At 38.7% G+C, this 15,613-nt stretch overlaps 1 protein-coding gene across 2 annotated transcripts; it reads right to left on the bottom strand.

Annotated features, from left to right (window-relative positions):
* Positions 1 to 2,921: 2,921 nt before the first annotated feature.
* Positions 2,922 to 15,607, bottom strand: TRMT6 (tRNA methyltransferase 6 non-catalytic subunit). 2 transcript variants are annotated; one of them, XM_013196181.3, is made up of 11 exons: positions 15,417 to 15,607; positions 14,433 to 14,560; positions 13,913 to 14,022; positions 11,260 to 11,351; positions 11,089 to 11,172; positions 9,892 to 10,016; positions 8,353 to 8,717; positions 8,058 to 8,143; positions 5,136 to 5,238; positions 4,966 to 5,052; positions 2,922 to 3,722 (listed from the first exon to the last, which is right to left on the bottom strand). In XM_013196181.3, the coding sequence occupies exons 1-11, from the start codon at positions 15,590 to 15,592 to the stop codon at positions 3,549 to 3,551; spliced, it is 1,530 nt and encodes a 509-aa protein (XP_013051635.1). In that variant the 5' UTR covers positions 15,593 to 15,607; the 3' UTR covers positions 2,922 to 3,548. The 2 variants fall into 2 exon arrangements, with proteins under 2 accessions (XP_013051635.1, XP_047904292.1); XM_048048335.2 differs by lacking the exon at positions 13,913 to 14,022 and having other exon boundaries at positions 15,417 to 15,435.
* Positions 15,608 to 15,613: the final 6 nt, after the last annotated feature.

Raw genomic sequence — 15,613 nt, 5'->3', positions numbered from 1 at the left:
AAGGCTCATCTTCCGGAAATACACATTCATGAATCAGCAATGTTTTGCTTAAAAACATATGCCTTGAAAGAGGCTGCGTTAAACCCAAGTATTGTTCAACGGATTCCAAGAGCTTTGTGACAACCCTTTTAGCTGTCATCTTTCTCTGTTCTGCTCCCATTCCTCTGTGGGGCTGACACCACAAGCACCGAGAGCCAAGTAGCTCTTCTGGCTGCTTGCGCCTGTTCCATTTTTAGCTCCACATTTGCATTGCCTCCTCAAGACTTTTTGACGAGTGACACTAGATCGTTTTTTTTTAAGCAGTCCTCCAACACCATTTACATTAATTTGCATTTTTAAAAGGAATACTGTACGCTTTTGGCTTTGAAGCTGAATGGTACAACTTTAAACAAGTAGTGGTGTACAAGATGCATGAATTTGTTCCAAATCAAATGAAGCCGAACTAAGTGGTTTTGGCTTCTGAAAATAATGTTTCCTGGCTCCTGGTGCGTGTACCCCTGGGAAATTGTGAATCTGGTGTGTAGTTCTAGTAAAGCACAGCGATGGAAAGCTAGGTAGCTACTTCTTTTAATTTGCTTATATTTCCGGTAAATTTGTTGGGAGAAAGCAGGTGTATGTTTTGTTCCGTGAGTAAAGATAGATGGAAATAAAAACAGCTACCAAATCTTGTGCAGCAATACCTTTACCAAACCAGGTTCTCGCCCTGCCAAACATCCTCAGGGTGTTATAGAAGCTTTGGCTTGAGAATTTCAGTTGTGATTTTTTTATTTTTTTTTTTTTTTATTTTGAGACCAGACACTGCTAACTATTAGAGGAAGGCTGAGGGTCCTCTGAGGTGTAAACAACACCTGGATCTCCTTTGTCACCTTCATTGTGCAGAGTTCAAGCTTTGGTGAGTACTTCAGGAGCCAGAAATGCAGGCAGATAAACCTAATACCCTCATTTCCACAGATAACAGCTGCACTTTTCTGATGAAAGTGGCCCATTTTAAGCTGTGGGCAAGTTTGTGGTGGTTTTTTGTGTATTTAAAAAAAAAAAAAAAGCCCTAGTTGAGCTAAGCTGAAAGTAACCACAGCTGAGCTAGTCCTGCTGAGCACATGCACTACAGCAGCAACGCCCTGTGCCACCTCAGCGATGGCTGCTTGTACAGCAAATAAGCCCAAGAGTAATAGAGGTCGGCCTTGGCAGACTGTCCAAACCACGTTCTCTACCTTGCTGAGGGGATGGCTTCTGCAGAACTCGGTGGTTTGCTTTCAGGAACCCATCTTTAGTTTAATAGCCACACCCTTGACCTATTTTTTATCTATACATCAGCCACAATCTTTACCTGTTCTTTATCTACACAGCATTGACTAACCTTAAAGTGTAGTGGTTTGTTATTTTCTGTACCTCTGGAGATGAAAGCTCTTCAGTGTTCTGCCTCAAGTCTCTAGCAACTATGATGTTCCTGAGCTGTTCTGTGCGGAGACTTATCTATAGGTATGCAAGCGTCACCTTCCTTCCCCCACCTTTTCTTTTAGAAATGCTCTTTATTTTTATTTTCTCTTAGAAATGCTCTTTATTGCATTACTTATTTTCAATAGCTTTTAGGCTGGTAACTTACTCGTGTTTCAACTAAACTGGGAATTGTTAGACCAGGATTTGCTCTTCCCCTAGGCATACATGGAGCATGTTTAATCAATTTGAAACTTCAGCAATTTGAAATATTTCACACAAACTGTTTGATACTTCCTTTCTTAGTATTTTTCATTATTGCAAGCATTATGACACATTTAGAAAATGTGGGACAGCATTTAATATTTAAAGAGTGCTGGTGTTAGCATCAAATGAAGCCAGTTGGGATTTGATCTACAGTATTGTAACACCTGAAAAAAATACTGTTTGCTTTTCAAAACTTTTTTTATTATACAAATAAAACATCCAACAGAACTTTCCTCAGCTTATTATTTTTATCAAGTTAGACATGATAACAAGTATTTAAAACATATGTTGGTTGCTTAACCTACTTTTTACTGTCTAAGTATTGTGGTTCTATAAATAAGACATCTGAGTACCAACCAGCTCCATGGGAGTGGCAGAGAAGTACCCATGTCTGCCTTACAGGTAAGAGAACTGTGCCAAAAGATAGTTTTTTAGTATTTACCTCCTGGTTTATGCTGCTTTCATAATTTTCTTGCTTTTGACTGGCTTTCAGGCTCCTAGGCACTGCTTTAAGCTAGGTTCTCAGAATTTCATCACATAGTGGATGTTTTGCTTTGAAAGCCCCAGTTTACCTTCAGTATGCACATGCAGACATAAAGTGATGTAAAACTGCCTCCCCCCCCCGGCCCTTTCCCACTAATCAACTAATTCTTGAAAGAAGTTGAGAAGTTCAGCATTTTTTAAAAAACTCCATTAGTAAAAGCCACGCATCAGATTTCTATTCCTTATGCATGATTTAAAATATTTAAATTGTAGTGAAAGGTAGGAGGGACAAAACACACTTTTCAGATCAGTTTATGCACATCAGTGTCCTAAAAGAGCATTTATCTTATTAATACACAGAATATTATAGCTTCATGAAGTCTAAGAACTTCAACCCAAAGCTCTAGCTTTTGATCGAGGAGTAAGGTTCAAGAGAGGAAGCCCAGTCCTGCTGGCTCCCACCTAGGGGTTTAACAGAATGCAACCTGCAAGGGTATTCTTCTCCTAAAGCCTCTACCTGATTTCCTAAAAGAGGGAAATTTAAGAAAAAGAAATCTCATTAGGAAATACATCCTGTAGTTTAATTAAAATGTCAAATGCAAAGTTAAAAAATAAAAAAGCTATGCATCATGAAAGAATAGAACTGTAAAATAAATATTCATATAGCAGTTTTCAAAACTGTCATATCTTAAAAACATAACTCCTCTCAGGAAAATGACAGACAATACTAACAGAGACACTGTTTAAATATTTGGTATTTAATTTATGAACATACACTTTCTCCCGTATTTATTTCAGGACACGTGGAGTCATGCTGTAAAGTTCTGGTATTGTCTTCCTATTGTTCCTTTGGAAAGAAAAATGCATGATTTTTGCCATTTATTCCACTTCCTTAGATTACTGAACATTGCAGGTTTCAGTATCCAAAGAAGGAGGAGATCACTACGTAGAACGTTTACCCTGGTGCTGTTCTGGGAAAATGGAAGCTAAATTACGTGGGTTGATTCGGACTCAACCTTTTTAATCATATCCACTTTTGGCAACAAACAAAAAGAGTGCTTTCACTGATGATTTGTCTTATCTCCATGTTAACATCTCATCCTGAACAGCAGAAGGTCTTTTTGAAGTTAGAGTGCTTTCATTGTGGTGCCGGACACAGGTTTGCTTTCACGGGTTCTTCTTCTCATTCTGATCATGTAAACTGGAGAGAGGGAGGCGATTCTCCCTACCGCACAATTCTGCTTTTTGCTGACAGACGTGTGACAGGTACTGTTCCTGTGCTGTCAAGAGCACAGAAAGTGTATTTGTTATTTTACTAACCATGTATCTCCTGAGATCTAAAAAACAAATCAATTCTTCAAATGTTAACACTGAAGGTCTTGAACTTTGCATCTTTTAGATGATGGCTCTTCCATCTTCAGTGCTTCTAAATTACTGGAATCAGATTTGCCCTTATCCAGCACAACAGTTATACCAGACAGAAGGTACCCTCCACCTCCGCTCATTGTCAGTTTTGGATGGCTTCGATCTGGTAAGACCTTTAAGACAGAACAAAACAAAACCCAAAATAAACATCTGTGAAGAGTCATGCTTTTACGTGCACATCAAATTGTGTAATTTAAGCTTACAGTATAAGATGAAGGGTTTTTTCCCAGCCACCGTAACACACAGACATTTGAAAAGTGAGTGTATTTGGAAGGGCAAGGTATCTACGTATCAGAAGCCAGTTACAGAAACACCTAAGAATACAGGCTACTGTATTGCTGACTGCTTCAGCATAGTGTTTCCAGCAGAATAACAAATTCAAGGCATGAGACACCTGAAAATCTCGTTAATGTGTTCAGAACTCACGTACTTAGCAAGAAACCCCAAGCGGTTTAACATACCAGCATTCATTAATAAAGATTTTAGGGGCAGAACTGGAAATTACTTATATACCTACTGCTCATGTAAGACAGCAATGAAGCAGCACTTCCAGCTACGTTATACTTTTTGGTTATCCTCTGTTTTGCTTCCTCCTTCCTTTGACTACCATCACAGGTCTAAGCTGACACAGGTATGTTCAGGAGATGGTGCTGTACAGTTCCGAGCTAGGCTTTCCTAATATTTGCACAGTACTGCACCCAAACATAGCAAACCTTGCCAAGCCTAACTTGCATGCAGGTCTCCAGCCATGGACCTCACAATCATTCTTAATTTACTTGGCTTATTAACAGCCAGTAACAGTGGCCACCCTTGACTTACATCATCCTCTATACAATAATTCCTTACGGACTCCAGAAGCCTATGGGTGAGGAACAAGCCAATATAATGTAAGAACCTCATCAGAGGGGGTGAGCTACTTACAGCTCACGTGCTTCTGCTCTTCCTACTTGAGAGGGAACTCCACACTATAAACACCTTGTTCAAAGCTAGTCAAATTGACACTTTTCACAATGGAGATGTTCCTAGACCTGAAACTTCTGGTTACTCCAGTTCCAGGAACTGTGTTGTGTGAAGACACTGACTTTGGAAGCCACCACCATTCTTACGCTACAGAAATCTTTTAAGCTATAAAACCAGCTGGAAATTAATAAACAATTGTCATATTTTGCTACATCTCTCATATACTACAATAGATTTACACGTTAAAATCCTTCAGAGCATTTTCCTCACTACTCTCAGGTGAGCAAATGCATGAGCTTGTACATAATTTCAATCAATCCAAAAAAAAATTTTCATTAGGTTGTTTTGCTTCCCTGACTTCATGCAGTTTTGACAGCCGCTTACTGTAATCCTTACCTGGTAGTTTCGTAGCCAGGTTTCAGACAATTTTAGGTTAATAACACCGCCTCTTTCTCTCAGTTTTGTGTAACACTCTAATAAGGGCTTAAGAAAAGAAATGATAGGTTATACAGCAAAACAGTCTCAGACTTAAAGTAATAATAGCTAGAGTAATGTACTGGATTTACCTCTTTATACTGGCAGTAGACAACAAAAGGCCTTGAAGGAGCAACAAACTCCAATAAAGAAAGTAATAAAGGAGTGGGATGAAACTTGCTGGCTACAATTAAGCTGTAAAAGAAATTTCACGCACATTAGTCTTCTGCTTCTAAAACCTATTCATCAAGTGACATTTTCTCCTATTTAGCTCTGAGCATCAATTACAGCTTAAATGTTGCTAATCAGCATGTTTTCATGGCTCTAACAACTCCCCAAATACAAAAACAAATCTTGATTTCCTGCTTGCATAATTAAGAGGATTAAAAAGCTTGTTTTCTAAAATGCCATATATTAAATACATTGCAGAAGCACTCAGTTCAGCTGTTTTGAACTCCACAATAATTCTTATAACCCCCAAAACTTGAATGTTCCTTTTTCTACCCTGAGACCACTGTCAAAATAGAAGTTAAGTTTTGTCATTGTGAGTTGTTCCTTAGAAAGTAACCTCAGTCATGTTTCTTTGACCTGGGTCATCTTCATCAAACCCACATTTTTTATATGTTATTATTTAAAGAGAAAACGATTCTGTAGTGGGCATGACTAAAGATCGTTTAAAAAGAATTTGTCCTTGACAACTTAAAGGCTTTATATTTTATTCCTTATCATAGTTTTAATATCATAGTGTAACTTGTGTTTACAGATGCTTGAGATTCCCTACAGATAGCCAGAATTTTAATTAAAAAATCACCGCAAAACTAGAAAGTTTAAGATGGTCAGGAAATAGTTAAGATTCAAATAGTTAATAATTTGTAATTGTACAAAAAGAATAGCTTAATGAAACTGGAGTATATGTTTACATTTATATACAAAGACCTGTCAATCAACAGCTGCTCTCAGCATTGAATACACTGCCAAACTTGTCTAACAAACTGGACGTAAAAGTTGATGTTCGATCTTTTTTTTAAAAACAAAGTGAGACAATTATTTTTACAGTTGTTTACATTTTGACTTCCTGCTGGACAGAGCTTTTGCAGGCTACAGGTTTCCCTCAAATCCAAATTTCAAAACATTTGTGCTCGGTAATTATCCAAGAGAACTATAAAGAAAAAAAGACTCCAAACCATATTCCAGAAGGGTTAGAGTACTGCGCTGACACCGAAAGGAGCTCTGCCAGACAAGAGGCAGGTAAGTGAGAGATGAGGGAGAATGTGCAAAATCAAATTATGGTCTCTCATGTGGCAGCACATATTGCTGTCAGCGGGTAGCCTGGCCAGTCTCAAAATTAATATAATGAGTGAGAGGGGGGGAAGGAGGAGGTGGAGGAAGGACAGGGAAGGGTACAGAGAAGGTGTGTGGTCTAATTCTGAACACATGGGGTGTCTATAAACCAATTTCCACTTTCACAGTATCAGAAAAATGTAACGGTCCATCGCTGTCTACTCCTTTAAAACTAAACTAAACTGAAATAATATCCATAATGAATGCCTTCCTTTTTCCCCCCTCAAAGACCTACAGACTTCAGCTGTCATGAATGGAGTTGAACAAATAGTCTAGTACAAGTACAGCGAAGAAGAAATATAAATTTTATTAAGCGTATCTTCCGCCTCAAGTAGTAAATATTATTAAAGTCAGGGCCTCAAGAACCAATCCTCCTAGAGCTGGTGTTCATCTTCACCTGACTACCAGTCTCTTTACTCTGACAACGTCTTAATCTTTCTCCCTACCTACGATTTTAAACAGCTTTTACCTATCCTTTCCCCCTTTCTCTCCTGCAACACAAGACAGAATCCTGACTTCCTTGGCCTGCTTTTACTCACCTGCCACCGAAGTGGTTAGTTTGAAGCACTTTATTCCGTGCCAATTTCTCCTCCCTTAGCAGCACGTACCCTGTGGACGTTGACCTAAACAAATGGTGGCCTATAAATGGCATATGACTAAAGAAAGGTGCTCCTGACTGAGCCATCTGGAATGCTGCCCTCAGGCATCCATAAGCTTCTCTTTCCCCCCCTCATGCTGAAAACTTCCTAGAGGAAGCACTTCAAGTATCTCATTTGTTAGTGTTCATTCTTTACAAAGGACAAAGAAGAAATATGCAAGTGATTGAAAACAAATGAGCAAGAGACAAAAGACTAATTAGGTGTCCTTGAACTCAAAAATCAACAACCGGTAATACTACTGTACACTGCAGGAGGAATCAGGTAAAGTCAATTATTAATCTTTGCTTTGTCAGTCCACGCAGAGATTAATTATTATGATAAGTAGAGTGGTAAAAACACAACAACAGAACACTGCCACCATTCAGGCAGTTTAATGGTCATCTGCAGGCATCATCAGGGTGCTGCTGCTGGCAAACTGATACACAGCACTTTTTAGAAAGGTCCTTTACCATTGTATTTCTTCAGAGAACACAGGGTGACCTGTCTCGGCACCTTCACAGAAAACCTTATTTCTACCACCTACCCATACTAGATGAAACATACTAAAATGCACACAAGCACTAGATAATTAAATCATCATGCAAAATTATTTGTTGGGAAAAACCAGTCCTGGCTAATGGAGGTAAAATGCGTTCGTATTTGTTTTTTTTTTCTGTGTAAGAAAATAAAAAGTTTCTTTTTTATCAAGTGTAGTTACAATTTATTAAACTTATGACCTCAAGTTCCATTTTGGTAAATAGAAAAGACTTATTTATTTTTAAAAATGTTTATTCATACCTAATCAGGAAACCTCACTTTTTGATCAGGAAAATTCAAACCCATTAAAAGACAGAAAAAAATCTCAACCGGTAAGAACCAAACAAGACCCAAGCCACATCTGGGTTGACTGCTAGCTACTAAATATTAAGAAAAAAATAGGCTATTTCAAAAACTAAGCTTTTATTCATTTCAAAGGCAATTATTTTCTGTAGATGTGTTTTCAACCAGAACACCTTTCCAACCACAAACACTTACCCATCCGCGTTCTTCTCTGTCAAGAGAGCAGCAGCTTCTATTAGCTTTTTCCTTCTCTCCCACTGTTTTCTTTGTTTTTCCCGAACCTTTGAACAATGAAACAAATATTTTGCACTTTAAAATGGTAATCACTATAGCACGGGCTGTATTTTCATTTTGTGCACCTTAGAGGGCTCAATGTAAGGCAACTTTCAGAAGTCAATTTTAACACCTCAGTAAGGTAATGTTTGGGCATGTCTGAAATCAGCCAAATCATATGAACATTGTAAAAAATAGCCATAATAAACATTCTTACATTTTCTTTATTATCTTTTTCTTTGTTATCTTTAAATTCTATATCTTCAGCATTGATGTCCATTTTTTCTTGCTCTTCTGTTTGGTTGACCTCCATAGCTGTAGCAGTAATAGATTCCTCTTCTGTTTCCTGTACAGAGGTCTGCTTCTCATCAACCAGTCCATTGCTTTCTTCTTCCACTAGTGCATTATCTTCAAATTCTGAAGGTAGCATCTCTGTAGAAAACGTCCCAGAGAGAAGACTGTCCACTTTGCTGAGAGGAAATTCATGAAGATTACTGAAAAAATGTTTTGGAAACCCAAAACAACTGGTGGCAGCTCTAACAGGTCCCCCTCCTGGATACATCTGAATAATGGATCCATAGCCTATGAAAGCCAAAGAATCAAAAACGTAGTTACCAGAGAGTCAGAACTTCTGGGATCAATGAACATACATTTAAAAACAGGTAAGCAAATTGTCTTATCTTAATCTAACCTTCAAATTTAAACACATCTCAAGGTGGAAATGTTTATTGGAAGGACAGCAGTTACTGCAAATTTAAAGGACAAGGTAACTCAAAGACTATGCATGTATTAAACATTTTTAGAATCTGCACAGAATATGTAAGCAGTGACAAATTGTTAGAGAAACTAATTTAGTTTAGAATTAAAAAGACAGGTTTTCTGTAGTATTTCTTTCTTATAACTATTGAGTGGTTTTGTTAAAAAGTAAAAGCGAATTTAAATAGTAAACATATCAACAAGAACTTTTCAATAGTTGTCCTGTAATTGCAACTTAGTTCATTTACTTCAGAAATTAACCCTATGCACAGTTTCCTATAACAAAAACAATTTATAGTATAACTGCCTGTGTGCTTTTCAGCCAACAGACAGCTCATCTGGGTGCACAACACTACATCACACTTCCTACCTTTCCAGGCTTCTGGAATATAATTGTCACCTCTGTCTAGTATCTTTGAATGATTTGAGATGAAACTAGTTAACTGAGTTTGAGAAATAAATGCAAGTCAAACTTCTCCTAGAAGAAAATGTCATATATTATTCACGAAAATGTCATATATTGCTTTTAAAAATATACATTTTGCTGATGCTAAATGTCCAGCACAGTGAGCTAGATGAGTGACAACACTTGCAGTGCTGTGGGCTGTCTGGATTCCAGTGTTACCACTCCCATTTTCTCCCATTCCTTCCTCTCTTCCCAAGTCCTTGAGAACAATCTGCATACAAGCTCTGTAGCCTTTTCTGAACGTCTTTACGCTAACACAAGACGGACACTAAAATAGATCTACATACAACAGACTTTAAACTTCATATTTTTTTAAAATAGCAAATAATAAATGCAACTGAAATACGCAAAACACAACTCCCTCCAATGGAAATACAATTATGCCTTTGAATACTGGAGACAGTCCAAGCAGATTTTGAAAACTGAGAAATGGTTTTGTAGTAGTGCCTTTTAAAAGTATCAAAATCAAATGTATTTCTTAAGTTTCACATAAGCCCTCATTTCCTATGTTGCTAAAGCTACTGTATTACTCACCTCCCATTCGCTCCATCACAGCGCCCACCACAAGGCCTGCACATGTTTCCATTACAATCATTTTGTTGCCAGCACGGATGTTTCCTAAAGTCAGCATCTGGGCTAGAGTGTCATAACGCAAATGGCTAGAAAACAGAAAGTTTTAAGAAATATCAAATCAGTTTTCTTAGAGTTAGAAAAACAGTGTTAAGAGAGTTAAAGCGTTGGTGGATAAGTGAAGAGCAAAGGATGTCATCTACTTGGACTTGTGCAAAGCATTTGGCACAGGCTGCCCAGAGAAGCTGTGGATGGGCCATGCCTGGAGGTGTTCAAGGCCAGGCTGGATGGGGCTTAGGGCAGCCTGGTCTGGTGGGAGGCCTTCTTTAAGGTCCCTTCCAACCCAACCCAACGAGTCTATGATCTTCAGTTATTCTGCAGCAGTACACACTGCCTGCAATCCCAGACCAAAACCTAAGTCTACTGACTGCAGTATACACGCACTGAAGAGACTCGGTGATGGCCAAGGAACTTACAACTATTCTTAACAGATAATTGAAGTCAAATGCAGGAGGCTGGGGAAAAGAAGGAAAAAGGTTTGAGAAGCCTTGAAAAAAATGCTCTTTATTTTAGTCTCAATATTTTAGGTCAACTTTTCCTACTTAAAAAACCATAAATCCGTCCATCTTAAACTTGTTCCAGACATTGTTATCTAATTCAGGTAGGTAAAAAAATAAAGCCATGTAGATCTCTACCTGCTCCCCTCTAACGTTATCCACGTGTTTTTAAATTCTGGAGGTTTCTGACTGAAGAAGATTTGATTCTTTAACATGTTGAACATTAGAATTCCTGTTTTGGGTAGGTGGCTTGTTTTTTGACTGCTAAGCCAGAAAACAGAGACGATATGCAACTGACCAACAGGAGATAAGAGCCCTCTGAAAATGTAAAGAGCCACCGAAGTAGCTAATTACTCAACAGAGGTAATTAGCAAAATGGTGGTGCAAGGAAAATGGTAAAAGCTAATGCTGCATGCAACAGTTTTTTCTTCTTCGTTACAGGAGAACATTGATTAATTTTCTATATCACATTATTTTTCATTAATTTACAGTATTTCCATTAACTGGAAAAAAGTGGTATTATATACTCTGGTATAACACACGTGTTTTGAAAAATGTTAAAATACCTTCATCATTGGAGAATAGAAACAAAATGAAAACTTACTTAATTTTTCCAGGTTCCCTTGCGTAATACATTGTTGAAAGAATGCGAGTGGATGGTTTTACGATTGTAATAACAGCGTCATATCTGTAAGAAACACACAGTAATAGTCTTACTTCAAGTCAACAAATTAAAGAACTACTAAATATTTTCCACGTTTTAAAATTCACTTACTTTTTTTTCTTCTTCTTTATGTATTTATCTTGAGCAAATTCTGTTTTGTCTCGGAATGTTGTACTGTTCTCTATTAACTGTTGAACAATTTCCTTAGAAAAGACAATTTATATTTACTACAGCTGGTATGTACTTCTTATTCATTTCACATATAGTATTGTTTTAAACAAACACAGAAAATATTTTAATCCAGTGTAGGCATGTGTATCATTAAGTTTTACTGACATTAATGGCAGAGCAAAATTCTTCCAATCAACACAGAAAGTGAGGCACTACCCTGACTATGTGCAGGAATCGAACCACACAGAACACTTGGAGGCAGAAGTAGAACTATATAATGCTAGTGTAAAAGTGGCAAAACTGAAAATGCTGGTCCTGAAAACAGGGCATACTGGGGGCAGTAAGGACTCCGCTAAGTGCCAGAACTAACTTTTGAGAGAGGGCAGACTTGAATGGCCAGAAACGAAGGAAAAGCAGGATCATTCCTTTCAGCAAGTCATTACTTCAGCTCTTACTGGGCAGCCTCAATACCAACATATTCTTATCCCATGCTGAATGTGAAGGAAACTATCCTGCTTCCTCAAGGTGATTAGTTATCTTTAATTACCCTGTACTTAGAATGAGTTACATTCATTAGCAGTTGTTATGGAGCATTGTGCTAGACTCCTATACCAGCTCCTTGCGTGATGTCAAACTCTAGCATTTATTTCCTACAGTCCTCTCACTGCCTTCTTCCTCCTCTAACTTCCAGTTCTTCCAGAATTCCTGTTTTTGTTTCCCAATCTCCTTGTTCTAATCTTCTCCCTTTGCCAATCCAACTCCTGTTCCTCACGCTTTCAGGTTCCAGCTGGAGTGAGCATTAAGACCTCCAACAGAATAAAGTAAGATAAAATCTTTCATTTTTCAGGGTTTGTCCGCATGCCTGCAATACAAGAACAAAAGCTGCACAATGCTGTCTTGGTTGTCACAATCAAAATAATTTGACTGATATAATCGTGTGTTCCTACAAACACGTACGAGGATAATAGTGTAATCTGGCCTAATAGCAATGCGGAGAGGGTGCTGGTGGGGAATGCCAAAAGGATTATTTTCAACATGGACATTGCACCTCCTGTTGCACTTTGAGAACTTGCTCCAAATATATTGGTGCCAGTACTTCTCGCTTGCTTTTTTTCAAGCCATTATCTCTTAAAGTGCTTCAGACATTTAGGATGTATTATTAATGGGGTGGATCAGCATATCATTCCTTCTTTACCTTATTCTTGGAAGAGTTAAACGCAGCATCTACTTTTTTCCGGTAAAATTTAGTGAAGAAACTGGGGAATATTTCTGTAGGGCAAGCACAAGAAGCCAAAGGGAAGGTGTGGCGCTCTGCAGTACCCCAGGAATACCTACCAGTTTACGCCTGTAGCCTTACACTACGCACCTATCCCTCAGGACCTGGGAAGAATTTGGGAAGGTGATGGGCAAGGAAACCCCACTAACACTGAGGCTGCTTTAATTCAAAGAGCAATCATCTTGCAATTAAGCCTGCATCACAGACACATGCCATTCACAAACACGAATTCAAATGTGACCAGACATTCACAGTGCTAATATAACAGTCTGAAATGAATGTTCAGCTACAGTTAATTAACAAAGCAGGCTATTTTAATAACCTAAATTAACAGTATGGTAGACGAATGGCACAGACATGCTGAGGATGAAGAAAAGAGTGATCTTTTGCCACAGATAATGAGAACTGACAGAAAAAGTCCAAGCTATCAGACTGATTAGTACATTCTTATCAAAGAGAGAATGCCAAGAGCAGCACAACCACCTTAACAAGAGGAAATACCATTCTAGACTCCTCAGACCCATCCATTATTAAGCAGGCAAAAGCAGAACAGCTGCTTCAAGTAGCAGCAGCACACAGCAAGATGCAAAGAGATGAACTTGATGTAAGCATGAGCAATTCCTTATCTTTACTACAAAGGGTAAACCAAAGATGAGAGAGAATTTCGACTGATAACGTGCGCAGAACAGAACTTACTGCTGGGGTTTCTTAACATGTTAGAAGGCCTCACTTTTTGCTGGTTAAGTGTGGGGTAAAAACCAATGCCTTTTCTACCAGGACTGCTCTCTTGGGAATATTCTTAGCTTTTAAGGTGCAGATAAAAGACACGCATCACTGTTTGGTAGGTAGGTAGCACCTGGAAGCACACTGCTAGTGTGCTTGTTACACAGTGTTATTAGTTAAGGGTTCTGCAATCCTTCACTACACCTTTGACAGTTTTATTATTGTGAAATTTGAATACGTCTGCAATACAGAAATAACATTTTGAATCTTACGAGGAAACCAAATTAAAAGGTGATTACGTATAGTAGGTTTCCTTAATGATTAATACTCCTTTTAATGTCTGTTATGACTTGTGATGCAGTAAGAAGTCATTCTTGCCTCTCTACTGATGAAGTTGCCAACCTTACATGAAGTTTTCTCTGAAAATAGCCCTCGCGTTTTTGTAAAATCAGATCTTTAGGAAAAACATGACTTGAGCAGAAGAACAAAGAAAAAGCACTGAAGTTTCTGCACCATTAAAAGAATAGCCTCTTCCATAAACTAAAATATAACCATCAAGGTAGCACAGAAATGACACCAAAACCTTATTTTTACCTGTCCTTTAATACCCTTGTCCTTCAAAGCCTTTATGTCATCATGAGTCAGTTTTTGAGACTTTCCATCGTCAACTATGTTACGATTATCTGTACCTGCTTCTTTTGTTTCTAAAGGAAAAGGATATAGACTTGTAAAATCTAGCTCTACATACTTTTAAGTCGGAGAAACACATGATTTTAGTTTCACAGAAAGCAGACTCTCAGCATTAAACCCACATGCTTTGTGGTTTTGCAATGTATCGTGTAAGCAATCAATTAAATGTAGTATGTAAAACACACCTCAGCATATATATCTTCACCCAAAACAAGGTTCAAATTTTCTCCCATATTAAAAAGTTTGTTTGTTACAGGACTAGTGGAACAGCGGATCACGGCAAAACCATGCGTTTGTGACACAGAATATAAGTAACGTAAGTTAACAAATGATTAATAGAAAGCTTTTCCATCATCTTTGGTCTTATCAAAGAGAACATAATTACTGCTTGTTCTTCCAAGCATCAGCCACGACTCCATAATACCTGTGGTAGTTTCTTCCACCTCTCGCCTTGGCTGCAGGTTTCCTCCACTGGTTACTTCAAACGTAGTCCCATAAACATGTCCGATGGCATTGTCCAGGTAGAACCACTGCTTCTCAAAAATAATTTTTCTGAAACGATAAAAGCGTTAATAACATTAAAAGCATCATTTTAACTACATCCAAAAGACCACGTGGCAGGATCTTAAAACACACAACAGCTGAATATGTGACTTCAGACGTGCCACTGTTACCTGAGCCCTTGAGGAAACCAGGACAAGCGTAAGAACTGAAATGCCAACTACTGCTAACCACAAAACCACATTACGCTGACAATGGATAGGAAGGGAACAGAGAACTTAAATCAAGCATACGGTATGAAAAATACATGTTTTCAGTTCAAGAGAAATCTGAAAGTGACCAGTAAAACTTAAGCGTATAGAACATACTTTACACAGCGTGATTTTTGACACGATAAAGTCTGAATGCAGCGAGGAATAAAATTAAAATATATAAAGTCTAGGCTGGGTTATATAGGTTAGGGAAAAAAGGTTTTGTCAGCAACATTTACCGAAGTCACTTAATAAAAAATTACCAGTAGTTTAACTTGCTCACGTGAAGTCTATTAATACCTGCCAACGCAGATTTTGAAAGAGTGGAAGGGAATTATAAAAGATCTGAAGTGACTAAAAAGAAATTAGAGAAAAATTGCGTGTATGTGTACTCAGTTTTCATTTTGGTAACCTCTCTATATAGAATACCAACCCCTGATATCCTAATGATTGTCGTGCGTTCGTGGAGCGTCCTTAATCTCATCGTATTACAGAAAGTACAGAATTAACTCAAGTTATTTCAATTCTAACATAAAAGTCCCTTCACTTCCCACGGCAGCACGCCCCTTTCCTTCTCCGTTCTTTCTCTCATGACGGGCGTTTAAACAACACACAGCCTCGGGAGGGGGCCCGCAGCCCCCCCTCAGGCCCCTCACCTCCTCCGCAGCACGGCCACCGCCTTGAAGACGTCCCCCCGTTTCAGCACGGCGCACTCCCCCTCGCAGATGCGCGGCCCGTGCCCGGCCGCCATCACCGCCTCCTCCTCCTCCTCCCTCCCGCTGCCCGCACCGGAAGCGCTCCGCCGAGCGCCTTCCGCCGCGCGAGAGCGCATGCGCGTCGCCGCTGCCCGCAC

This window comes from Anser cygnoides, chromosome 3 (genome assembly GCF_040182565.1).
Source record: "Anser cygnoides isolate HZ-2024a breed goose chromosome 3, Taihu_goose_T2T_genome, whole genome shotgun sequence".
NCBI classification, from domain to species: Eukaryota; Metazoa; Chordata; class Aves; order Anseriformes; family Anatidae; genus Anser; species Anser cygnoides.
This window is presented reverse-complemented; position numbering and strand designations above follow the sequence as displayed.

Coding starts and splice junctions, on each gene's coding strand:
- TRMT6 (XM_013196181.3), bottom strand. CDS start 15,592: ATGCGCTCTCGCGCGGCGGAAGGCGCTCGGCGGAGCGCTTCCGGTGCG. Junction 11,173..11,259: donor ATAAAGAAGAAGAAAAAAAA/GTAAGTGAATTT, acceptor TGTTTCTTACAG/ATATGACGCTGTTATTACAA. Junction 3,723..4,965: donor CCTGGCTACGAAACTACCAG/GTAAGGATTACA, acceptor TCTGTCTTAAAG/GTCTTACCAGATCGAAGCCA.